The 27,328-nt window shown below is 45.5% G+C and overlaps 1 protein-coding gene across 1 annotated transcript; it reads left to right on the top strand.

Moving 5' to 3' along the window:
• The first annotated feature begins 5,308 nt into the window (after positions 1-5,308).
• Positions 5,309-25,023, top strand: LOC134631801 (filamin-C-like). Its single transcript, XM_063480357.2, has 46 exons — positions 5,309-5,412; positions 5,552-5,649; positions 6,827-6,977; positions 7,416-7,534; positions 9,336-9,413; positions 9,523-9,685; positions 9,774-9,974; positions 10,139-10,255; positions 10,905-11,042; positions 11,208-11,334; positions 11,436-11,572; positions 11,679-11,872; positions 11,962-12,075; positions 12,175-12,318; positions 12,495-12,618; positions 12,901-13,061; positions 13,155-13,245; positions 13,373-13,542; positions 13,659-13,776; positions 13,863-14,125; positions 14,222-14,819; positions 14,992-15,165; positions 15,952-16,114; positions 16,272-16,600; positions 16,694-16,817; positions 16,985-17,141; positions 17,221-17,410; positions 17,507-17,530; positions 17,643-17,884; positions 17,987-18,086; positions 18,190-18,330; positions 18,455-18,583; positions 18,668-18,841; positions 18,962-19,126; positions 19,266-19,469; positions 19,551-19,703; positions 19,827-19,949; positions 20,070-20,318; positions 20,431-20,700; positions 20,805-20,942; positions 21,111-21,226; positions 22,038-22,170; positions 22,293-22,469; positions 22,578-22,796; positions 23,271-23,492; positions 24,362-25,023. Exons 2-46 carry the CDS (start codon positions 5,614-5,616, stop codon positions 24,547-24,549), a joined length of 7,548 nt encoding a protein of 2,515 aa, XP_063336427.2. The 5' UTR covers positions 5,309-5,412; positions 5,552-5,613; the 3' UTR covers positions 24,550-25,023.
• Positions 25,024-27,328: the final 2,305 nt, after the last annotated feature.

The following is a 27,328-nucleotide window of genomic DNA, read 5'->3' on the forward strand; positions in this document are numbered from 1 at the left end:
TGATGCTGTCCACACACACACACTCCCACTCTCTCTCACACACACTGTTCATCAGGTGCCGAGATCGTGCTGTCACTGATCAGAGCTGGAGATGACACTCTACTCATGTAGCCTGGATAACCTTGACCCACAAAGGGGCTGGCTTTTAAAATTTGAATTTTGAAAGCTGAGAGAGACAATAACTCAAACTTAAAGCCTTAAAAACCATCATCTCACGAGCTTTCCTGAGCTTTGCTTCCCTGCACACAGATGTATTTCACTCAGTGGTGGCAGATAGCAGTCAACCCCACGTAATTCAGCGACTTCATCTTCACCTCTGTGACCTCATCCTTTAAGATGTTTTATCCCAGGCCACAATGAGGGACTTTCAGTGTGTAAAGTCCTACTTTTCTGTATCGTTAGAAAAAAAGAGGCAGTGAGAGACTCAGGGCACGTTTCATTTTCTTTTCTTAGTTCAGTGGTTCAGCCACTTGGACCCCGAGCTGCATAACACATTCACAACAATCGGCAAGCCCCAGCCCCCCCCCCCCCCCCCCCCCAACAGCCCAAATAGGAGCGCCTAAAAATAAGCAGCATGCCACAACTGTTGCGCTGCCTAATGTCTGACCAATCACTGGCCCATCTTCCCCGTAAACCGACTCCCGTTATCCGCGTGGATTAGCAAATAGACTATGATCACAGACGCTGGGTGACGTGGCCCGGGGGGTCCTTTATAAACCCATCTCTCTCCTCACCCGACTTTCAAGTTAAAACAGAGGGAACTCTTAACGGTGCTGTTCCAGCTCACCTGCCACGAAACTTGAAAAAGCGACATTCTTTCCCCCCGTGGGCCATATTAAAAGGGACGACTTATCAGGAGGGTGCCAATTAAAAAACAAAACAGACGACCAGCTGTCTTGCACGTTGTGATTCGGATCATTTAATCCATCACTGACACCAGAGGCTTCTTCGCAAGTACATCCGAAAAATCTCTAAGCTGCTTTTTTTTTTTTTTAAACTCATCCGAGTTTGAACTTTCCTCCGCGAGAGCGCGCTTGCCACCGAGCCGCTATTTTTTTTTTCTTTTTTTGCGCACAATTCAACACACAAGTGTCACCGAGGTATAAAAGTGGACGCGGAAAAAGCCATCATGATGAGCACCAACTACGGCGACGACCAGCTGCCCCCGCAGTACTACCAGGCCACTGATTTCGGGGAAGAGGAGGACGACGAGATGCCCGCCACGGAGAAGGACTTGGCCGAGGACGCGCCGTGGAAGAAGATCCAGCAGAACACCTTCACCAGGTGGTGCAACGAGCACCTCAAGTGCGTTAACAAGACCGTCACCGACTTGCAGAAGGATTTTAGTGATGGGCTGAAGCTCATTTCGCTCTTGGAAGTTTTGAGCCAGAAGAAAATGTACAGAAAGCACCACAACAGACCCAACTTCCGTCAGATGAAACTGGAAAATGTTTCTGTGGCACTAGAGTTCCTGGACAGAGAGCATATCAAACTGGTCTCAATAGGTAAGCCAGCCTTGGGCTCTAATAGCTGTTTGGAAAGTTCACTGTTATCCTCAAACCTTAACAGGCCACTATTACTTAGGAACAAGTTATGAAAAAGAGAAATTTATGTCGCTTAGATCCTAAAACATACAGAGGACCATGGCAAACACACTCTCTTTTGGTATGTTATCAGCCCAGGTGTCAGTCAGCAATAACATGGCTTTTGCAGGCCCCTTGAAGGCAGTGCTGAGACGAGGTCACCAGCTCACTGGAAAATTATTGTGGAGGTGCCACTGAGGTCATTAACTTGTGCCAGGGCCAAAACCCGGCGCCTCCACACTGTTGCTTTTGCTTACTCGCACTGCAGCAGTGTGGTAAACTACGGGCTGGAAATTCAGTAGGACTGTGCTAATGAGAATGACACACTTTATACATGCGGACAGCAGCTACACACACGGACACACATGCAGTTGTCTCCGTCAGGTCAGGGGTCAGAAAGAACTCACCGAGGCTCTCTACTGATAGCCAATTTCTATCCAGAGCCATCAGCAACGTATGTGAGGTGAGGATTAACTGTGGTGGGATTTGAGGATCAGACAGTGCTGCAGAGAGCTGAAGGTATAATAAATTGTTGTGGATTTGTGGATGTTTTTGTCATGTCGACAGGGTCATAATAGAAGGACTTTTCTCCAGCAGAGTGAACAGAAAGCCACCTCTTAAAGATATTTAACAAACAGGGAGGAGAATTTTAGGTCTAAATGAAAAGTAAGATGACATATGGCTTCACCATACTGTCTGTAGACAACCCTGCGTTTTATAAATGAGAGTATTTATTACATTTCTGTGCTCTGGTGTCTAATGATCCTTGCCACACACTTGAGTGAAATTCCTGGCATATCTGAAGCTTTGGCCGTTGGACTGTGAAGGCCACAGCGTGTCCAAATGAAAGAGCACTGCGGGTGTGCGTGATGACACCGGGGGAAAACACTCATCTCTCAAATCTCAGGAGTTCTGTTCATCACAGGGAAGAACAGGCCACAATCACAGGCATTACCTCAAAGTCTAGCAGAGTACATGTCCTGGATATTGTGTCTAGGAGTTAATATGGTGGTGTGTGTCTGGCACAGTTGTCGCAGCTGTACAGACACACTTTAGGTCAGACTGCTTTGACAGAAACAGGGCGTGATAATAAAAGCCCTGGCATTTTGCTTCCTAGCACCATCTCCCTTCATGCAGCGCTATGGGGTTACTGCAGCCGTCTCGAGATAATGTCTCAGCCTCATTACAGTGACCCAGAGACACAAAGAAAAATATAAAATAACATAAAAAAACAAATCACCTCGGGCTTAGATGCACATGTGTCACCATGTGTAACTAGATGCCATTTGATGGCTGTCTCTTTGACCACGCTGGTGCCGGACACAGCAGGATCAAAACCACACTGTGCCACATTGTGCCACCTGCTTCTGTCAGTCAGACAGTGACACATCAAACACTGCCTTCTGACAGGGGGTGGGGAGAGGGGGGTGTGCAGATCTATGAAAAGTTAAAAGAGTCTCAATAAAACGCTCTTGTGATAAACAACTGGCATCAAAGGCGCCTCGTTATTAAAGCCTCAGTGAATTAAGTGGGGTGTATCAAATGAGATTAGTCGATTACACATTAAAGTCCTGCCTCTCGTCGGAGGTTATTTGGCTTAAATGGCTGAAGTTCGAAAATTAGAGTGGATGTTATCGGGAGCTATTTGACAAACTTTTCCGTCATGAACTTCAGGAAATGAGCCGCACGCTAACTGTCAATGAATCTAATCTCCATCTATTTGATTTATCGCACTCTCGCGCAACAAGTTCAGGAGGTAATTGAAATCCAAGTGGTATTTATGCAGAGAGGGATCCGTTTCCACATATCCTCAGCTGTCACTATCTTCAGACTACCATTGTGACTGGATGACAGATTGTCAGGGGTCCTCAGCCAGACAGCTGTCTGAGAGAAAGGGACTTGGGGGTGGGGTGAGTGGTGGGGGACAGTGAAGAGCATTAGATTCTTGTCTCCTCAGCAGTCAATCATCATTGTTTATATTTTTACCCAGAATAGCCTGGTCAACTCTGCAGAATGCCAGGGGAGCACCATTTGATAGATTACACTTATGCTTACATCTTACTATCCTAAAACCTATCTACTATCTTATCAGGATGGCCCATAAGCATGAAAACAGAGATTGAAAGTTCATCGTGTTGATTTTTTTGGCAAGTTTTAAATCCTCATGAACTCCGCTGTCACTGTTGTCCAACTACAGATAGCAAAGCCATTGTGGATGGGAATCTAAAGCTGATCCTGGGTCTTATCTGGACTCTCATCCTCCACTACTCCATCTCCATGCCCATGTGGGATGACGAGGACGACGAGGAGGCCAAAAAGCTGACCCCGAAGCAGCGCTTGTTGGGCTGGATACAGAACAAGGTGCCTCAGCTGCCAATCAACAATTTCAACCGTGACTGGCGGGATGGCAAAGCCCTGGGAGCTCTGGTTGACAACTGTGCCCCTGGTAAGAAGCTTGTAGTGGCATCGACTGACTCTACAGGTCAGGTCGTGCAAGCGCTGAGTCAGAATATGCACAGCGTCTGTTGACAGACTTGTTGTGCGTGGCAGTTTTTCTTAGTGGAGTTTGAGGTCGGGCATGTGCCCATTTGAAACGCTATCACTTCCTCAGGAGAATTCGTCTCCTCATTTAGAAATCGGGGCCTGGTTTCTCTTACTCTTTCTCAGTCTCACACACACACACACACACACACACATGCATCTCGATTCAGATTCAGACGTCAGCCAGCGTAATCTGTCTCTGGAGAACAGGTAGTGTCAGGGGGTTGCAGAGAGGTTGCTGATGACCGGAGGATGTCCCCGCCAGCTGTCCCACTGTGACTGAAGCCTTCAACCTCACTGTATCAGGCCCTGAGGCCCAGGCCCAGCTTTAGTGTTTATAGCTTTGCTGCTACACAACACCCCCAAATTTGGGCATCATTCCTCCTCTTCTGTCAAGGGGGATGCTTGGCCCTGCATCAAAATGCAGAATAATCTGTCACAGGGAGGTGCCTAAGCCACAGATCCAAAGACCACAAGGCCGCAATGTGAATCTCTGCCAGTTAAGGCTTCTGTGTCCAGCAATGAACACTAGAGAACCCTCTCCTAGCTGTGCTTTACAGAGCGAAAGGTGGAGGAGTAGCAAGAGGAGTGTACAACACCATGTTTAACTGTGTTTACATGAGCCATTGATCTGGGGAGACGCATCTTTCAAACACTGTGCTGCAACACTGACCATACAAGGTCCTGTCAGCGAAATACAGCAGGGTAGCTGATGAAACTAGCTCTGTTCTGAAAAACCAAAACACAGAGGCTCTGCTTCCACTTCGCGTACCAAAGTACAAAGAGCTGGTTCATTAGTCACCTTGACCTTGACCTTGAACAAAAGGATATCCTGTTTGACATGCAGTTAGCTACAGTTTCTGTTACTGTCCATTTTTCATACAACTAAAGCATAAATGCTCTTTTCTCCTTTGGTGTTAAAATGGCCTTTATGGCATTGCTTAAAAGCATCAACTGTAGCATGTTGGCAGGAACTCCCTGACATCTCTCAAGTGACATTTTTATAAAGGTTTATTTTGCGTTGTGCTGAAAAAAACTTGCTTTTAGACACATGTAAACTCAATCCTGTTAATACAATAGTTCTTTGTCCATACTAATTGGATAATGGTATTCTGTGGTGTGCCTGCGTGGGCCTTTTGAGTGAGTGGCCACTCCATTGCCAACACTAATCCAATTTAGGCATTAGCGGCACAGAGCAGGCTAGCTTCGGCCACAGTGAAAATGCCACTGCGTCTGTCGAAGCTGTTTCTTTTGAACAGTCCTGAGAGATTGTAGAGCAGAAGTGCGGGTAAGGTCAGTCGCTGTTGTAGTTAGAGGTGTTGGAGAGATAGTAGTGACAACCCAAATGGCCCTATTATACCATGTGCAGTTTAACACCGCCTACGTCAGTCATTCCAGAGCTAAATTGCCTTTTTGCGTCCTGTCAGGTTTGTGTCCGGATTGGGCAGACTGGGACCCAAACAAGCCTGTGCAGAATGCCAGAGAAGCCATGCAACAGGCTGATGACTGGCTGGGTGTGCCACAGGTAAGATGCATGATAGACGCCAGTAACAAACTGCCTTTGAGTGTACTGCAGCTCAGCTGGGTGGGGCTGATCTCATGAAACAATACAACATGAAAAGCAAGAGTGTTTCTTCAGTTTTCTGATTGGCAACTTAGCTATACTCATGGGACATAGGTTCAGAGAGAACAAACCAACTACAGGCAGATTAAACCGAAGCCTAATTTGCAAATGCAAACAGATCTCATACACATGGAAGGCAACACTGAAGTGGGGGGAAAAAAACAACAGAACTATAAAGAGACCAACGTTTTTTCCAGGGAGATTATACTGGAGGATGCCATGAAATATTTATTACCCAGCTCAGGTCTAATATTTCCATTTAGTTTATTGTAGCTCTTAGTAAGTGAGTGTGTAGGAGTTTCATTTTGTGAATTTGTGGAGGTGTGAGATTTCTTAACACCTTCCGAGCCAGCCTCTGAAACTGAGGTGTAAATATGCCTGCGTTCATCAGAATAACAATGTGAAGTGTGCGATATTTTCAGTCCCGTCTGTAAGACCCAGTCTCCGTATTGAAATGTGCACCGTGCGCGTTGTTTACTTGTTTGTCTAAGGCACAGGGTTAGTTACTCTCCATGAGGCTTAGCATTGGTGAGATAGCCAGGGGCTGTATGTCATGGCGCTGCAGGGCTGGGGGCTGGATTCCATTGTGGTGTTGTTAAGGAGATGTGGGAGAGGTCTGGCTCAGAATAAATCCCCCCCTCGCTGGCTTATTGAGGGCAACAATCCTTAACCCTGCTGTCCTGAGGTTAAATATAACCAGTGTGGCGCAGGGCTTTGTGCCAGTGTGTGATAGACAGGCAAACAAGTGCTAAAGGGGTGGAGAGGAGCAGGGGTGGAGGGAATAAATAAGTTTTAATCCTCATTAAATCCCACTGCACTATGCTTAATAAGGCAAATTTGTAGAAAGAGTAACCCAAAACCCTTGTTGCAAAAAAGACAGTATGGTTAATTAAGACATAAATAAAGCCGTGCTGTCTTTTTATGGTCACAGCTGTCATCGTGGTCTTTGCTTAAAAGCGAAACCGTGTCTTCTGTAATTGAAAACAGTTTTTTAATGAACACCAAATTTTTCCCACAGAAAAGGTCAGCCAGTTTGTGTGACTAACCGCTTTAATGCTGGCCGATTTCTATGCTTCAGGTGATTGCCCCCGAGGAAATTGTCGACCCAGATGTGGACGAGCACTCGGTGATGACCTACCTGTCTCAGTTCCCCAAGGCAAAACTGAAGCCTGGAGCTCCTCTCAAGCCCAGACAGCTTTTTCCAAACAAGGCCAAAGCCTATGGACCAGGTGGGCATCCCAACATGAATGAATGAACAGCTCACAACAGTTCGTACAAGCACTAGGACATGAATAATGAATGTTCACCTTCTCAGTCTTGAAAACAGTGATGCTAGGTACTGTTACTGTATAGATAATTTAGCAGTAATACAAGTGTGTTCCCTCAGGGAAACTTTTTAATACTTCTTTTTTGGTGGTGCATCACTTTGTTGCATTTGGTTGTCTGTAAATGTTGCATTGCCCCAAGCTTTTGTGAAAGAAACTCATATTTTATCCGATTGCATTAAACAATTTATTTTCTGTACTCTCACTGCATTTGCCTGCCTTGCACAGCAATGTAAGCTCAATGCTGTATATTAATTGGATAATTGTAATCTAGAGGGGCCTATTTGTTTGCTCTGATGAGAAAGAAAAAACATACCGTGTGTTTCTATATTTATATCACAGGCATTGAGCCTCATGGAAACAAGGTACTGCAACCAGCTGTGTTCACTGTGGAAACTCTGGAAGCTGGCAGTGGTGAAGTCCTGGTCTACGTGGAGGATCCAGAGGGACACAAAGAGGAGGCGAGTCATACATGATACCCAAGGGTTGTTTGGCAATCTTTCGTCAAGCTCAGAGTCCCAAATTCAAAATCTGATTAAAGGGCTGGAAAGATAGTTGGCATGCCCTCTTCATCATCCCTCCAGGAGGTATTTGAAGAGTCAGTGATAAAGCAGGGTCTGAAAATTACTAAGGACAAAAATCACATCCTTCATAACGAGTATGAGATGATGCCCTCAGGAAAAAGGTACAGGGTACCAAACTGTAGGTTTACATTTTCTTTAGTGCCATTATCAGTCAAATTATTGAATTATTAACCCTAATGCTAAATTTAAACCTCACTTTGTCAGCCCAGCAATGACCTAATCCAGGTGACACTGGGGCATTGGTTTGAAACCAAAAAAATGGGTGTTGTGCATGACTACTGCTGCATCTCATCATAATGGACCAAAACAAAAGCTGCATCCCAGCAGAAAAACATAGTTGGGAAATATTTTTAGTTTTCCGTGGAAGTTCTGTCACTTCTGTGAGTTTTTTTCTACTGCTTGTCTGTATACATCTGTAAACATGGCAAAGCAAATTAGGAACGATGTTCCTGGTGTAGTTAGGTGAAACTGTCAAATGGAATAACACAAGACAGCCAGTATTATACACATGTACGTGGAAATCACTAACAAGCATTAGCAGCAGGCAGTAAGCGTGATTAATCAAGGAGAAGTGTAAAGCCTGTCATGCCTCTCAGTTCTGGAAAGGCAAGATTTTCTAACTCTGTAGATGCCTAATCTGACTATAGACTGTATATAAAAGATGGGTGTAGCCACAGTGACATCACCCATATCCTGTCCTGTCCTTGTCCCGTCTCCCTTCCCTCACCCCAGCCAGTCGTGGCAGATGGCTGCCCCTCCCTGAGCCTGGTTCTGCTGGAGGTTTCTTCTTGTTAAAAGGGAGTTTTTCTTTCCCACTGTCACTAAGGGCTTGCTCATAGAGGGTTGTCTGAATGTTGAGGTCTTCACCTTAAAATATAAAGCACCTTGTGGGAACTGTTGTGGTGTATATAAAATTGAACTGAATTAAATATGGACTCATTGCAGACAGAACAGTAGGTAGTAGGGGCAGGGAAAAAATATTTTGTCTAGCAACTTTGTGTCGATAAAAAACTCGATATTTTATTAAATACATTTAAGTTCTCTGGACATACAGTGAGCAAGAGGGCTCATCTCATACACCACCACCCTGAGATGATGCGAGCTGAGTAAACTTACATTAAATCGGCTTGAATGCACACAATAAACACTGGACACACTTAGCTTCAACAGTTTACTACAGTTAATTACTCTATTATCAGAAACATGTAATTGCCAACTTGACCCCATTCAATCACAGACTGATAGCAGACTGACTCTGTGTTATGGCGTTTTAGAGTGTTGGTATGCTTAATCATCTCATATTGCAGCAAGGAAATAAATAAATAACTGAAGTGAGATAACTTGGTCTTACAGGATAAAACAGACACTGGGAAAGTTTAACTTTGCGGATGACTGAATGATGAATCGGAATACATGTAGTTGCAATACTCAGCATATTGCAAAATATTAATAACTGCAATATGCTGAGTACCATGGGTTGTCTGGGTATTCCCACCTCTAGTAATCAGAAAGAGCGCTGGTTGAAGGCAGACACATTGGTGTCACTTTTCAGAAATTGAAGATATGGCCAGCTTTTATATACAGTTTTTGAATATTACATTGTGACCATTGCAACAACACACAAAGATTTGCTCATCTTTGACTAAATGTCTCTCACTTTGACTTTTTTGTTCTTCAGGCAAAAGTAAAACCCAACAATGACAAAAACAGAACCTACACTGTCACCTATGTTCCTAAAGTTGAGGGAGTTCACAAGGTGAGAGCCCACTGGCAATATTTATTATGTGTTTTAACTATACATACGGTCACGACAGGATAAAACGGACTCTGTATTAAATTTGTCTTGTTTTTTCCTTCAACATTAGGTGAAAGTGTTGTTTGCAGGCCAGGACATTGATAAGAGCCCGTACACGGTGAATGTGGCAAAAGCTTTGGGGGACCCGAGCAAAGTCCAGGCCAGGGGACCAGGTCTGGAGCCCACAGGCAATGTGGCAAACAAACCCACATACTTTGACATCTACACAGCTGGTAAGCATGAAAAAAACACCCACTGCTTACTGAAATCATATAGAAAACAACAGTCCTCCAATAATCAGTGGTTTTCTGGCAAACGTAGGTGCTGGTAATGGCGATGTCAGTGTGGTCATCGTCGATCCTCAAGGCAAAAAGGACACGGTGGAGCTCATCCTGGAAAACAAAGGGGACAGTGTTTTCCGTTGCACCTATCGTCCTGTTCTGGAGGGCCCTCACAAGATTCATGTGCTCTTCGCAGGCCAGGAGATCCCCAAGAGCCCTTTTACTGTCAACATCGCAGAGGGTGAGCCATCTGTCTGTGTTGTAAATTAGTGTCACACAAATCTGATTTCTTACCGTGCTGTAAGTGTCGCGGTGATCAATCCATCACAGTCTGCAGTCAACTTTATTTATCCTGGAAACAGCCACCCTGTAAAGTCCATAATCCTTCCTATCTGTCATTTCTAGCTCCAACTGTTGCTCCTCCCAAGGGAGCGCCACTGCCGATAACTCCTCAGTCAGTGCGCACCCCTCCTGGAGCGAAGGGTGCGACGGGGGCTCCTCCCCCAAAACCTGGCCGTCCAAGTTAGTATTGTCTCATAGGAGGAGCTTGTGCCTCTTGCCTAGCCAGATCGACACAGTGCAATCCTGTGTGCCAGGCCCTGCAGATGCCCCTCTGTGCTTTTCTCTGAGTTTTTGGTGCCGTGGCTTTATGCCATGCTTGGTTGCCTGCTCTATCGTCCCGTGTCCTGAAGCTTGGTGGTTTAGTCATGTTCAGAGAGAAAGAGAAAGAGAGAGAGAGGAAATGCAGTGTTGTACACATAGTTTGCAGTTTTTCCCAGTTAGAATTTCAGCCACTTCCTGCCTGTCTTTGCTCCTCTCTCTTAAAATATCTGTGCTTGTGCTGTCGACATGTTTGTTTTCATCATGGCTGCATTTGCCTCAGCCAATATTCCATTCAAAGCCCGCCCTCAACATTTCAGAGTGACTGACTGAAATGTTGCCGGATGCTTCCTTGATGCCCTGTAATGTGTCAATATCTTGTGCAGCATTCTGCACTGAAATTTGTGCTGCAGAAAGCATCATTCTCATTTACAGGTTCAGTCTGTCAACATTTGTGGAATCCCACTTCAATTGGAATTTGCTACTAACATTGCTGCAGTCAGCTCTTGGCTACTCTGAGCTTTTTTTTGCTGCTGAATATTTTTCTCACGCTTGTTGTTATTCCTTTCAGCCATAAACCCAAATGCTTGCAGAGCTACTGGCAGAGGGCTTCAGCCTACAGGTGTGAGAGTAAAGGAGGTTGCAGACTTCAAAGTTTTCACCAAGGGAGCCGGCAGCGGCGCACTGAGCGTCTCAGTCAAAGGACCAAGTGAGTCAGACACCTCTGTTCTCTGCATCACTCCTCCTCGTGCATTTTTAGAATGATTTCCTTTGTTTGGGTCCTTTGTCTGCATCCACATACGCGTATGATACGGCACTAAACAACAAAACGAAATGCATAAAATGCGTCTGAGCTGATTATATTCCTTTTCAGCTGGAGCAGAGGAGCAAGTGAAAGTGCGAGATGTGGGGAACGGCGTGTATGAGTGTGAATATTACCCCCTTAAACCTGGTAAATACACAGTCACCATCACCTGGGGAGGCCAGCCCATCCCACGCAGGTAGTGTCCTATTGTTGCCTTCAGCGATTCATTAACAATGCGCGGTCACATTTGTGCCAGGTAATATTGTGTATACTTCTTTTTCTTCTTGTGTGCCGCAGCCCTTTCGAAGTTCAGGTGGGTGCGGAGGCAGGTTTTCAGAAGGTGAGGGCCTGGGGTCCTGGTCTGAAGACTGGCATGGTGGGAAAATCTGCTGACTTTGTGGTAGAGGCCATTGGCACTGAAGTTGGAACTCTGGGTAAGATGTGTGCAGGTTATGCAAGCTCTTATGAAAGAAAAGTAATACCATTCTTCAGTGGTTTTAAATCTGAGCTTTATACGTGTGAATGCTTCATTTTTCTCAGGCTTCTCGATTGAAGGCCCATCACAAGCTAAAATTGAGTGTGATGATAAGGGCGATGGCTCCTGTGACGTACGCTACTGGCCCACCGAGCCCGGTGACTATGCTGTCCATGTCATTTGTGACGATGAAGACATCAAGGACAGCCCCTTCATGGCTCACATTCTGCCCGCAGCCAATGATGTTTTCCCTGAAAAGGTAATTCTAGCTGATATCACTTATAAACTGAGAAAGTACAAATCACATCGCCGAGATCTTCAACTGCATCCCAAATAATGTATTTCAAGGTGAAAGCTTATGGTCCAGGCCTGAAGCCGACTGGCGTCATTGTGAACAAACCGGCTGAATTCACTGTTGACGCCCGCATGGCTGGGAAGGGTCAACTCAAGATCTACGCACAGGTATGGCCTGGAATCCTTGTTTTGCATTCATAGGAGTGGATCATTTATATTCATGTGGGGTGTACACGCCAGACCTGACAAGATTTTGTATCCACTAAGGATGCTGAAGGCTCCACCATAGACATCAAGATCACTGACAGGGGAGATGGCACATTTCACTGTGTATACACTCCTGTCAAGCCCATTAAACACACCATCATCATCACCTGGGGCGAGGTCAATGTGCCCAGCAGCCCCTTCAGGGTAAGAGACATGGAGATGTACACACACACACACGCACACACATGACTTTATACTGCTCTTGAAATTAAGTCTATTTAATAGGATGATACTTCACCAGATATAGACAAAATAAGAGGACTGCAGTGGTTGTACTTCAATCAATTGCATCTGCTTCAAGTACACTGTGAATTCATTAGGTGCTGGTTGGAGAGGGTTCTCATCCAGACAGAGTCAAGGTCTATGGGCCCGGAGTAGAGAAGACGGGGCTCAAGGCTAACGAGCCAACATACTTCACTGTGGACTGCAGTGAGGCTGGGCAAGGTGAGCCTGAACAAGGAGATGATGTGGGTGGTTACAAAAACACTCCTAAGTTTAGTCGACCCTAAAGAAACTAGTGCTGCACCATGCAAATGTAAAAAAAAAAAAAAAAAAGTAGAGCACAGAAAGAGAAGAATAAGTGAATCTGTGAAGCTGAATTTATTTGAAATGGATGACAGTATTTTATAAATAAAGCCAGAGGAGTTGAGTGACTGCTTCAATATATTCACACGCTCAACTTTTAAATAACCTTTGTGAACTGTGCTCATTGTTATGCACCGTTAGGGGACATCAGCATTGGAATAAAATGCGCCCCGGGGGTGGTTGGGCCTGCCGAGGCTGACATCGACTTTGACATCATCAAGAATGACAATGACACCTTCACTGTCAAGTACACTCCACCCGGTCCAGGCCGATATACCATCATGGTGCTGTTTGCAGATCAGGTAGGAAAACAGTTTTTTACCTGAGCTGAGGGGGCCGGGCTGTAAAATTATCACTAGTTTTCATTTTCATTACTTGGTGATTGTATTCCTCAGGAAATTCCAGTAAGTCCGTTCAAAGTGAAAGTGGATCCTTCCCACGATGCTGGAAAGGTGAGAGCAGAAGGTCCTGGCCTCAACAAGACAGGTGAGCTTTCTTGACATCTATACTGTATAGGTATTTACATTCGCAACCACTTCTGTTACATTGCTTTAATGCTCTAGCTTTGATACAAAGTAATAGAACAATTTGACAAGACGCACGTGCGTTTCAGGTGTGGAGGTGGGCACTCCAACCCACTTCAATATCTACACAAAGGGAGCTGGCAAGGCCAAGCCTGAGGTGCATTTTGCTGCGTCAGGCCCAGGAGAGGCAGTTCGTGACTTTGAGATCATCGATAACCACGATTACTCCTACACTGTCAAGTACACGGCTCTTCAACAGGTACAGCAGACCTCTGTTCGATGTCCAGTTAGATTAGAAAAGGAATTATTCACAATAGTGCCATGCATTATTAAATACTTATTCTTCTTCTGGTGTTTTATTTATTTATTTTTTAGGGCAACATGACAATATCCGTGACTCACGGAGGAGATCCCATTCCCAAGAGCCCTTTCCACATCACAGTGTCGCCAGCTATGGATATAGGAAAAGTGAAAGTGGAGGGATTAGATACCAGTAAGTTATAACCCATCACACATCTATAGTCCAGTTAACTGTATAATTACATGTTTTATATAAATTTATTGTGCTCTTTCGTGCAGAAGTGGAGGTTGGAAAGGATCAGGAGTTCACAGTTAACACAAAGGACGCTGGTGGGCAGGGCAACGTAGGTGTGAAGATGACCTCGCCCTCCGGCCGACCAATCCCGTGCAAGCTGGAATCAGACAAAGCCAAAGGCGCTCACAGTGTGAAGTATATTCCCCCAGAAGAGGGGCAGTACAAGGTTGATGTCAGCTATGATGGGAACCCTGTGATGGGAAGCCCTTTTGGGGTTGAAGCAGTAATGCCTGCTGATCCATCAAAGGTAAAAGATCATGAAAATTGTATAGATTTCTGCACTATGTATGAAGACATGTTTCTCTACCATCTCCCGCAAACTAACTTGACTGTTGCATCACAGGTGCGAGCCTTCGGCCCAGGTCTGAAGGGAGGGGTTGTGGGTAAACCGGCTCCATTCACTATTGACACAAAGGGAGCCGGTGCAGGTGGGCTCGGCCTGACGGTGGAAGGTCCCTGCGAGGCAAAAATTGAGTGCCAAGACAACGGTGACGGCACATGCTCAGTCGCCTACTTGCCCACTGAGCCCGGCGAGTACGCCATCAACATCCTGTTTGCAGAGCAGCACATTCCAGGCTCTCCCTTCAAAGCTGCAGTCCGCCCAGCCTTTGACCCCAGCAAGGTGACGGCTAGTGGGCCCGGTCTAGAGAGGGCCAAGGCAGGTGAACCAGCGACCTTTACTGTGGACTGTACTAGAGCAGGCGACGGCGAGCTCACTATCGAGATTGTGTCAGAGACTGGGGTTAAGGCGGAAGTGCACATCCAGAAAACGGCTGAAGGCACCTTTTCTGTCACATACATCCCACCTTTCCATGGCACACACACCATCACGATCAAGTACGGCGGCCACGTGATTCCCCACTTTCCAAAGGTCCTGCAGGTCGAGCCCTCTGTTGACACCACAGGTGTTCACGTCTACGGGCCTGGAGTGGAGCCCAGAGGTACACATGACAAAATCACCTCAAAATAAATCACTGCATTACATTATAGACGTAAAGGTTAGACTTGTTTAATTGGTTGTTACCGCCTTAATATATATGCCAACTGCTCAGAAATAAGTATTAGTAAAGATATCTAATATCTCAGCACCTGAAGGCCTATTTTCTTCTCTAGGTGTTCTCAGAGAAGTCACAACCCACTTCATTGTGGATGCGCGCGCCCTCAACAAGGTTGGAGGAAATCACGTGAAGGTTCACATTATCAACCCCTCTGGCACCAATACAGACACCTACATTACTGACAAGGGAGACGGCACCTACAGAGTGGAATACACGGCGTTTGAGGACGGTAGGAGCAGTCATTATGTTAGATCATACATAAACTAAGACTGTGGTGAAAAATGTCCAGATTTGACCCGATGCAGATAAATGGAGGATTTTACATGGACAGGGCATGTGAAAGAGTTCATACAGACAGAAAAAAAATCGCTAACAGGTGCTTGCATTGGGCGTCATTTGGGAACAAAGCTAAAGAGATGGAAAAGAAAGAGCGAGTGAGAGAGGGGGGTATAAATACAGAATGATGCAGTGGTGCAATGATGTGAGGGGCAGAGAGCAGGGAAGCAGAGAGTCAGACAGGCTCTGTTTTATAAATAGTCCGCTCAGAAGCTCTTAACCAGGTATGTATGTGTGCTGAAGGCTGCCTGCACACAGCAGTACAGCAGGGGAATGACAGGGGATATTAATAGAGACCTATAGCACAAAGCAAAGATATCACAGAGCACTTCTCTACCACCAGACATGCTCTAATATCACAGCAGTGTGGCTGGGAATCTGGTGTACAGGCCTACTGAGAGGGCTCTGTCAGAAAAATGTTGTAACAGAATAATGAATAGGGAACAGATGTAACGCCTTGTACATTCACCCGAGCGTCTGCGCTTTTGATAGTGTCTTTTATAAATAAACAGATGTTTACCTCCCTAAAAGGGAATTTGTCTGGCCCATAATTTAAAACGAGAAGCAGTAACAGAATATATATATATATATATATATATATATATATCCTTGCGTTAAAAACAAGCAGACATAGAGTTATGGGGTCAGACCTGTAAGTGATGTATTCGTTTGTGTGTAGGGATGCATCTGATTGAAGTGCTGTATGATGACGCGCCGGTGCCTAAGAGTCCCTTCAGAGTGTCTGTGGTGGAGGGATGTGATCCAACCCGGGTCCGTGCCTTTGGACCGGGTCTGGAGGGAGGAATAACCAACAAACCAAACTGTTTCACCGTGGAGACCAGGTACTGCTGAACCACATATAAGACAAAAGAATATAAAGAATATTTGCATATTTTTTAAAATGTTTTTCTTTTTCTGTATTTTGTGGATAAAACAGAGAGAGAGAGTATATTAGAACCCCAGTGTGAACATTTTTTAAATTGTCGGCTTCTGTCACAGGGGTGCTGGTACAGGAGGCTTGGGTCTGACCATCGAAGGAGCCTCAGAGGCAAAAATATCCTGCAAGGACAATAAAGATGGCAGCTGCAGTGTGGAATATGTGCCCTTCACTCCTGGAGACTACGATGTGAATATTAACTACGGAGGTCACCCGATCCCCGGCAGTCCGTTCCGTGTGCCAGTTAAGGATCCCGTGGATCCCAGCAAAGTAAAGTGCTCAGGTCCAGGTCTGGGCGCTGGAGTGAGAGCCCATGTTCCACAGACTTTCACTGTGGATTGCACCAAGGCTGGACAGGCCCCACTGGATGTCAAACTCTATGGCCCAACAGGTGTGAATGGGCTCTATTAATAAGAAAAACTGTCATTAATGCACCAAGTGAGTGACAAATAGCAGTAATTATGTGGCGTGTCTTTATTTCTAGGGACCGTGGAGCCTGTTGGTGTGAAGAATAACGGTGATGGAACCCACACAGTTCACTACACTCCAGCCCAGGATGGCCCGTACACTGTAGCAGTCAAATATGCTGACCAGGAAGTCCCACACAGGTAGAGTATGAGTATGAGAGTAATCCAGGCAATTTGTTTTGATGTCTTGTTTAAATCTCTGCTCTTTGTGTCTGGATTTAGAAGCGCTAAACACATTTTTGTGTCCCATTTCTACCTTTTTGTCACACTGAATATGTAATTATATTTGCTACCGGCCTCCCCAACAGTCCATTCAAGGTAATGTCTCAGCCTGGGCACGATGCCAGTAAAGTACGTGCCAGTGGCCCTGGTCTCGATACCAAAGGTGTGCCCGCTAGCTTGCCTGTTGAGTTCACCATTGACGCTCGTGACGCTGGAGAGGGACTGCTCACTGTGCAGATTCTGGTAGGTTTTCCTTCCTTTTACACAGTATTTTCTAAACTATAAAACACTATGTAAAATAACATGAAATGTCTGGTCACAGGACCCAGAGGGAAAGCCAAAGAATGCAACCATCCAGGACAACAGGGATGGCACATACACTGTCTCCTATGTGCCTGACTCTACTGGCCCCTACACTATCACCATTAAATATGGAGGAGATGAGATTCCTTACTCCCCATACCGCATCCAGTCTCTGCCCACAGGAGATGCCAGCAAATGTCGCGTCACAGGTAGGAAAATACTTATGATAAATAACAATATTATCAGCAATTTTGATTTAATGTTCATGTTTTTTTAACCATCATGCTCTTTTTTTATTTCCGCAGTTTCTATTGGAGGACACGGCGTGTGTGAGTATCCAAAGCTTTGCTTTTATATCTGCACTGCACTGCTGGAAGACTTTACAGGAATCAACGCAGCACATTTTACCTCTTATCCTTCTTTCCTCTCTGTCCTTAACAGCAAGTCTGCAAAAGCTGCAGACCTCTGAGGATACAGTTATAACAGTGGATGCCAAGGCTGCTGGGAAAGGCAAGGTGACCTGCAAGGTTCTGACCCCACAGGGGATGGAGGTGGACATGGATGTGGTGGAAAACCACGATGGCACCTTTGACATTTACTATACAGCACCTGAACCTGGGAAATATGTAATTACCATCCGCTTTGGGGGACAAAACATCCCTAAAAGCCCCTTCCATGTGATGGTGAGGAAAGGATTATTCGCTAGCTGCCACAGTTCTGTGTGCTTTTAAACTGACATTCAGTCGAATGAAACCAACACTTTATTTTTTCTTGCTCCTTGACAGGCCACAAATGAGCCAGTCGTTCCCCGGGATACTGTGGATCCTCTCTTCCGTCCCGTTAACTTTCTCGTCCCCTTCACACCACAGCAAGGCGAAATCACAGGTGTGACAAACGCCCCTCGCACACACACACACACACGTACACACATGCCCACAAAATATCTTATTTTTTAGGTCACTGACATTTAACCGTCTTACCTCTGCAGGTGAAGTGCGGATGCCTTCTGGCAAGACTGCTCGCCCACACATCACTGACAATAAGGATGGCACAATCACTATTAAGTACCAGCCCACAGAGAAAGGCCTGCACGAAATGGACATCAAATATGATGGAAACCACATACCAGGTCAGCAGCACACCATGTTGGATGGATGGATCGGAATTTAGTGCTATTGATTAATTTTGCTCCAGATTTAAAAATATAAAATGCTGTAATAATCACTGGTTGCTGATGATTATGCCCTCTTTAGGAAGCCCTCTGCAGTTCTTTGTGGATGCAGTGAACAGTGGAGTGGTGACTGCTTATGGCCCAGGTCTGAGTTATGGCATGGTCAACAAGGCTGCCACTTTCACAGTGGTCACGAAGAATGCAGGAGAAGGTAGCAGAACATAGGCCTTTTTTTAGTGATATTTATGAGACAACTGAAAAGAGAAAATACATCGTTTTTTTGTGTCCCTTTCAGGTGGTCTGTCGCTAGCAGTGGAGGGCCCCTCCAAGGCTGAGATCACCTGCAAGGACAACAAAGATGGCACCTGCACTGTGTCCTACCTGCCCACAGCACCCGGAGACTACAATATCATTGTCAAATTTGACAACAAGCACATTCCTGGCAGTCCCTTTACTGCCAAGATCACTGGTAAGGAAGTACATTATAATATGTATACACTATACACATAGATATATATATTGAATCTTTAAACTATCACTTGCATTTATGGCTCGACAAAGATCTAAATCATCTCTTTTTTTAATTAAGGGGATGACTCCATAACCAGAACATCCCAGCTGAATGTCGGCACCGCGGCCGATGTGTCCCTAAAGATCGCAGAAACTGATCTGAGCTCTCTGACTGCCAGTATCAGAGCCCCATCTGGCAACGAAGAGCCGTGCCTACTTAAGAGACTGCCCAACAGACACCTCGGTGGGATATTAATTTTCCTGTTACAAAAAGACTAAGAAGAGTAGAAGATTGATAAGATTCACCTGACGGATTTAGGCTTTTTTTCCCAGGTTGGTCGCATTGAATTTCTTTCCTCTAACCCTTCTTTTTATGCCCACAGGCATCTCTTTCACTCCTAAGGAGGTTGGTGAGCATGAAGTGAGCGTTAGGAAGAATGGCATGCATGTGGCCAACAGTCCTTTCAAAATCATGGTTGGCCAGTCAGAGATTGGTGAGGCCAGCAGGGTGAAGGCTTTCGGTAAAGGCCTGGTGGAGGCACACACTTTTGAAATGGCTGAATTCTTTGTGGATACTAGGAACGCAGGTATGCTTTTTAAGTGGTACATGACACACAGACATAGTTTTACAAAAAAGAAGCAAATAAACAGTCAAATCTGTTGCTTAGGTTACGGAGGTCTGGCACTGTCAATTGAGGGTCCGAGCAAAGTGGACATCAACTGTGAAGATGTGGAGGATGGGACTTGCAGGGTGACCTACTGCCCAACAGAGCCTGGAAGTTACACTGTTAACATCAAGTTTGCAGAAAAGCACATCCCAGGTTAGAATCTTTTACTTTGAAAAAAAAGAAGAGGATATTTTGCTTTAAGAATAATAAATTTTTAAAAAACGCCATCTTAAAATGAATTAAATCTGCATATGTGTGTGTGCGTGTTCTTTCCAGGAAGTCCTTTCACAGTGAAGGTGACCGGAGAGGGAAGGATCAAGGAGAGTATTACTAGGAAGAGACAGGCCTCATCCATTGCGTCAGTGGGAAGCACATGTGGTCTTAACCTTAAGATCCCAGGTGAGCACAGAAGCCAGTTAAAAATGGTTAGAGAGCAGAGGAACAACGGGGAGCGATTTCAAATAAATGAAGCTGCTGTATTCTTACATTTATACTCTCACTGCTTCTTCCTTGCTCTAGGAAACTGGTTCCAGATGGTTTCAGCTCAGGAGAGGCTAACGAGGACATTCACTCGCAGCAGCCACACTTACACCCGCACCGAACGCACAGAGATCAGCAAAATCCGCGGTGGAGAGACCAAGAGGGAAGTACGAGTGGAGGAGAGCACTCAGGTGGGAGGAAGAGGAAGTCCATTCAGAGATGTTTTTGGAGACTTTCTAGGCAGAGAGAGTCTCAGCAGCTTCGCTGGCATCACTGCCAGACCTGAGGGTGAGTCTAACTCTGAATCCAGCTTTAGCTGCCTGCTAAATCACCGATGTACTGTATTCCTATTATGTATCCTGGATTGTTTCTGATCTGACGTTTTGCTCTGCCATACCAGTTGAGAGTGGTTCCCAGGCCATGACAGCTCAGGTGACCAGCCCCAGTGGGAAAACAGTGGACGCTGACATCGTGGATGGAGGCAGCAGCACCTACAGTGTGCGTTTCATCCCTCAGGAAATCGGACCCCACACAGTCAACGTCAAGTACAGAGGCCAGCACGTCCCCGGTAGCCCCTTCCAGTTCACCGTGGGTCCCATGGGGGAGGGTGGAGCACACAAGGTCCGCGCAGGAGGTCCCGGGCTGGAGAGAGGCGTTGCTGGAGCGCCTTGTGAGTTTCCTGTTTGTAAACAGCCATGCTGTTAACGGGAATGATTGTGTTTTGACATTCTTCTTCCTTAAGATTAACATTCTCCTTTACTTTATCATCTTTAGCTGAATTTAGTATCTGGACCAGAGAGGCAGGTGCTGGTGGCCTGTCCATTGCCGTAGAGGGGCCCAGCAAGGCTGAAATCTCATTTGAGGACAGAAAAGATGGTTCCTGCGGTGTCTCCTATATAGTGAAAGAACCAGGTAGAACTTCTATCACACACAGCCGTGGTATTTTCCTCATGCATGTTTTAGCAATACGATTCGTGTGTGTGTGTGTTTGTTTCTGAGCTGCTAAGCTTTTCAGTAATTCCCGTGAGCCTCCTCCACTTCATTTGATGCTGGAAGTAAATAACCTGTCTGTCTCCCCAGGTGACTACGAGGTGTCAATCAAGTTCAACAACGAGCACATCCCTGACAGCCCCTTCATCGTTCCGATTGCTACACTGTCAGACGAGGCCCGCAGGCTCACTGTCACAAGCCTTCAGGTTAGCTCTCGCACACATATGCACACTTCCACACACACATACACAGCTGTCAATAGTCACATTAATTATTTGTCTCAGCAGCTATCACAGACAAAATAGATACGCAATCACAGAATATCAAGGTAGAATAGCAGATGGCATGTGACATAATGTGCGATTGGTTGCAGATCTTTCTAAAAGCACTTTGCCCTTGAAGTGTAATTGAATGCCAGCGCTGGAGCAGTACCCATGAATATAATACTGTGATGCTGGCCAGTGATGAAGGGCTGGATTAACTGTCCCTCTGTAATGTGGGGCATCACAAGCTGTGCTATGTGAGCACTCAGTTGCTCTGCTGTGATTGTGTTTCCGTCTGAGCGAAAGCAAGAAAGCAAATTGTGAGCTGAAGATAAAGATACCTCTGACAGCTCACGATATTGGTGTCAGTGGCAGACAGATGTTGTTTTATTTGCTTTCATAGTCTCCGTAACAGCTGCCAACGATGCTAAAACCATGTATTTTTAGTTAACTGAAATGCCACTTCAGAGCACTTTTTCTCGCACTAGAAAATGAAAAAGGCAGGTAAAGTGCAACGGCAGCGTTTAAAATGTCACGCTATCTCTGTCTGCTAGGACCTCTTGTCCATCTGTGGGGCAAAAAACACTAAACGCCTCGCTGTAATCTTTGACCTTTTCTGCCTCTCACACGCAAATGCTCTATCTATTCTCGTTCAGGCATGATGAGTCACACACATTGTGTCCCTAAATGTGTGGGCCGCACACACACACACACACACACATTTTTTGATCCTATTATTACCTGTCTTTTGCAGGAGAAAGACTTGAAGGTGAACCAAGAGGCATCTTTCATGGTGCAGCGCAACAGTGCCCGAGGTGTGGTTGATGCCAAGGTCCACACCCCCTCTGGCTCTTCTGAGGAATGCTATGTCACCGAGCTTGACAGCGGTATGCACCACCCTCAGCTTTTAGCATTAAGTAGGCTGCACAACAGAGATAACTCAGGTTTTTTAATTTCAACACGTCATCTGTGAGCATAAGAGCAGAAATGTCTCCTCTTGTGTTTTTAGACAAGAGTGCAATCCGCTTCATTCCACGAGAGAACGGAGTTCACTCCATAGATGTCAAGTTCAATGGATGCCACATTCCTGGGAGCCCATTCAAAGTGCGAGTGGGAGATCCAGGGCTTATTGGAGACCCTGGCATGGTGACTGCACATGGCCCTGGACTGCAAGGGGGAACCACAGGTGCATTTCACTGCCATTCACCATCATGTGCTCCTGCTATTTTTAATATTCTTGCACAATTGCAACAAGGGGGAAGCCCTTCCAACATCTGCATCTTTCTTCTCACAGGTGTACCCTCAGAGTTTGTGGTCAAAACCTGTAACGCAGGCTCTGGCACTCTGTCGGTCAACATCGACGGGCCGTCCAAGGTCAAGATGGACTGTCGGGAGTGTCCTGAAGGCTATAAGATCACCTATACACCCATGGCACCCGGCAACTATCTCATCACCATCAAATACGGCGGGCCACAGCACATAGTGGGCAGCCCTTTCAAAGCCAAAATCACAGGTGTGCTTGACAGTATATATCTGCATGATAGGTCTTCGATTGAGAGATAAGTGCATCTCTGAAAAGTGCAGAAGTAATGAAAATGTCACGTCTTCCACGCGTGTGCTTCTCCGTGTTCATCTTAGATAAAAGCTGTTTTTCTCTTGCACTGCAGCAATATATTCCTGTCACTGGCTGACGAAAAAAAAAACATTCCCATTTTTTTTTTTTATTAGTGTTACATAAAAATGTTTTCAAGTTTGAAAACAACTCCCAAGAGTCCCTGAATGTTCACTTTATTTGAAAGTGGTATAAAATCTTTTCCAATTTGGGCTTCCTTGCATTTTTCAGTTGAGGAAAAACTCTCCCTATAAACAGCAGCTTTTCCTCCCTCATATCTTTGTCAATACCCAGTGTGTTATGTAATGTCTGGATTAAGCCATGATGACTGGAGATAACTTTTTTTTTCTCTTTCTCTTTTTCTCTCTCCCGCAGGCCCGAGGCTTTCTGGGGGACACAGCCTCCACGAGACCTCCTCCGTCTTGGTCGAAACGGTTACCAAAACATCCAAAGTGGGTGGTGCTTACAGCTCCTCCTCTTCTACCACCTCATCCAAAATGACGTCAGATGCTAGCAAGGTGGTTTGTCGTGGAACAGGGCTGTCCAAGGCTTTGGTTGGGCAGAAAAACAATTTTACTGTCGACTGCAGCAAAGCAGGTGAGGCGATAGAGATCAAACATATTTTGCGTGAATACAGAAAAAAACAGGATTTGAGCACTGGTATATACAGACACCAAAGTGAGGTTTATTAAATGATTCAAACTGTAACCGTATGTTAACAGGTAGTTTTAAGCTGCTATGAACTCAGTAATCTCAGGTTTTTTATGCAGTGAATGAGTGGGATCTGGATTTACATATTTCACAATATAAAAGTCCAAATTTAGTTTCAATTCCCCAAAACAGTTGCCTCAAGGTGTTTTATATTTTAAGGTGAAAACCCAACAACCAGGTCACCCGCCTATGAGCAAGCACCTGGTGACAGTGGGAAGGAAAAACTGCCTTTTAACAGGAAGAAACCTTCGGCAGAACCAGGCTCAGGGAGGGGCATCCATATGCTGTGACCGGTTGTTAGTGAAGCGAGGAAGAAAAGACAAAAGACAAACTGTGGAAGAGAGTCAGGGATTAATACATTAATTAACTTATTTCGGGCTCAACCAAATAATTTGTTAACATCATCATCATAAATGCCTGGTAAATGTTAAATTGCTCATTTTCTTTCAGCAGACAGCTGCAAACTTAGTGTAATATTCTAATATTTAATGCTACGCAAGAAACATAAAGTCTACTTTCCTGAAAAGAGCTGCAGAACCAAAGAAATGTATAAAAACACAAGACAATGTCATCACAGAGGTCATGATGAACTGCAGAAACGAGGAATATTTCTCTATTGCTTTGTCATTTTAGGAAACCTCTCTGACATCATACATTTTCTTTTCATTGGCTGAATAAAAGAATATTTAAACTTGCACAGCCACCAGCTTTTGTAGACCACTATCATTAAATCTCCCTCTTGACCCTCCATCCAGGTACCAACATGCTGATGGTGGGCGTTCATGGACCCCATGCTCCCTGTGAGGAGGTCTACGTCAAGCACATGGGCAACAAGCTCTATAACGTCACCTATACCGTGAAGGACAAGGGCAGTTACACCGTCATTGTTAAATGGGGCGACGATAACGTGCCAGGAAGCCCGTACAAAGTGGCTGTACCATAAAAACAACAGCGACAGTGACAAAAAGACTCCATCCCTTCTGACCCTCCACGCTTTTCTCCTCATGTGCATGCATCATTCAGTACTTCATTTCCGGCACCGCTGTTTGCTCTTCAGCAAGGATCACAATCTACTAAACATGCAAGAAAACCTGCAAGGACATTTGCTTACAGAATTACTGATGGCAGAGAAGCTGTTGTGCCAAATTATTGTTTAAACTTCAGATGATGTGTGTGTGTACACTCACAGGTATGCATCCACATTCAGATGGGTGTGGGGGCAGCACTGTGGTTCAGAAGTCCTTGAGTGACCCCCAAATGGCACAAGTACACGAATGTTAAACAGATGCTAGAGTAACAGTGTTTAGAGTGTGATACAGTATGGTTTTGTATGATTTAAGAATGACAAAATCGACTTTTTTTTTGTTATATTAACCTTTTTTTTGGTAAGTCTTTGCAGACCTAATAAAGATTTAATTGCTAACTTTCCAGATGAAAATGATTTGGTTTATTTGATTTCACGCTGTGCTGGCAGATGCTTCGCGGGCTCTGCAAGAGGCATCTCTTACGTTTTACATTTCCATAGTTTCATCATGCAGCTATTTTCTGACCACTGCTGGTTCCTCTGTCTGAGCAGCTGTCAGGATTTTTCTTTTCGATCACAGCAGCTCTCAGCTGAGTAGCTGCCCTTTAGATATTTGAGAGCTGAAAACTTTCTTCCCGGCAAACTTCAGACTGTGCAACCAACATTTAAAATCGACTCTCCTAAAGGTCTTCATTTACCTTTAACTCGATATCACGATACAGTGTTGCGTCAAATAAATAATAAAGGGTTTCTCTTCGAGTCCACCTTGTTTGCATCCTGTACTTGTCCAGATGCAATCACAAGATGGCAGCATAGGCAAGCTCACATCTGTATTCACATCTCCAGAAAATACACCATAATGCAATCTCCATTGTTCCCAGTAAAGATTGACTACACCATGCTCAACACGAGGAAGCCCGCGGAGCGTAGAAAGCAGGGGGAAACGGCTTCTGTTGTTTGTGTAATTAATCCTGTTGGATCAGAGATGGAACACAAGTGGATTCTGTTGTGGCGTCCTCATGGTGGGGCGCAAACCAACCAGCAAGGAGGGAGGTCTACCCTTTCGCTTGTGTGTATGTGTGTGTGTGTGTGCCTCTCCATGAATTGTGCGCACATTCCCTATGGCTGCTGTGTGGTCTGTGGGCCTCGGTACCACGGTGAGTCAGCCAAGCAGCCTCCACACGGTGACACAGTTCACCTGAACCAATACCATTCTTCACAGAGAGGAGCCTATAATTAGGTGCTAATTTTCTCTGGTTCCACTGTGACATGATGCTGGGGGCCATGGCGAGGCAAGACAGAGCGCGCGGGTGCATCTGATGAACAGTGGCGAGAACTCGACTCAAGACCATCTGGCCGAGTGGCTGACGCTGCCCGCTGCTGTCTCTGCTGACGCTGGGACCGGGGCAGGGCCCACCCACGTCAGTCTGTCCTCCCCGTACCGCTCCTCCGGACCGGGACCCAGGCGTCTGTCCACCACAACATGTTTATCTCGAGTGGATGCCAAGTGAATCGGGTGCAGCGATCCAGCAGCATAGAAAAAAAAAAGGAAGGGGGGCGGGGGGTACAAGCATAGGGGGGAGGAAGAGGAGAGCGGAGAGGGCAAAGAGAGGGGAAGAGAGTGTGGGAGGAAGAGGCTGAGAAAGATGGATTAGAGGAAGAGAATGGGATTAAAAGAATCCAGATGGAAGAAAGGAAGACAGGCCCACAGACACACAGACACACACACACACACACACACACACACACACACACACTAAGACACAAAAACAGAGAAGCAGACAAACAAAAGTACATTAAAGACAACCTAAAAAAACTGACTGCAGATGAAGCAATCAAATCGCTGATCTAGGTCATTGAGAGCATGCTAATGCAGTGCATAACTTTACCTTCAAAGATAGCATTGGTGTTCGACTATTGGAAGATGGAGGGGGGGCGGGGGGTGTTTCTGCATGGAGATGCTTCTCTCTCTCTCTCTCTCTCTCTCACACACACACACACACACACACACTTACCGACAAACACAAAAGTCTGGATTATGTTAAAAGTAAAATTGTGTAAAGGCATGCCCCCAAAAGCTTTTGAAGATGGTGCTCTCGGGGCAAAAAACTCATTCTCCAGCGTGCCCCTATCATGCTGACTCCTGTTCTCTTCTCTCTTTTCCATCTACTCTGATCCAGCCTTTCCCACCCTCCCTTTCTTCCTTCCCTCCCTGCCTCCCCCGAGTTTAATTTTGCCTCCCGCTCCTTAAACTCCTATCAATCTAAGCTTCTGCAGTTTATTTCTCATCTTCCTTCCTCTGTCACCGAGAGCCTTGTCCCCAGGCCTGCATCTTCTACCTTTGACCTCTATCTGTCAATGCCGGCTGTCTCCTCAACTCAGATGGAAATCCCGGAAGATTGGGTCACAAGACATTGACATCTCTCAGAGCAAATAAAGAAAAAAAAAGGGAAATGAACCAGCAAACAAACAGCTAAACGAGTGTTTGCACAAACAAATGGTTGCCCGGCCGGGTTAATGAATGAACATGTGGGGAGAGAGAGAGAGGGATTGTTGTAGCAATGCATCCATTCAATTTCCATCCAAGCCTGAAGACTCTGCTGTGTAATTGCTTCATGCATAGTTGATACACTGCATAATCAACCAAATCCGCTGGATTTTCTCTGTTTGTGTAGATCTGGACTTTGAAGGCCACTGG

Source organism: Pelmatolapia mariae, linkage group LG7 (genome assembly GCF_036321145.2).
Source record: "Pelmatolapia mariae isolate MD_Pm_ZW linkage group LG7, Pm_UMD_F_2, whole genome shotgun sequence".
Classification (NCBI taxonomy): domain Eukaryota; kingdom Metazoa; phylum Chordata; class Actinopteri; order Cichliformes; family Cichlidae; genus Pelmatolapia; species Pelmatolapia mariae.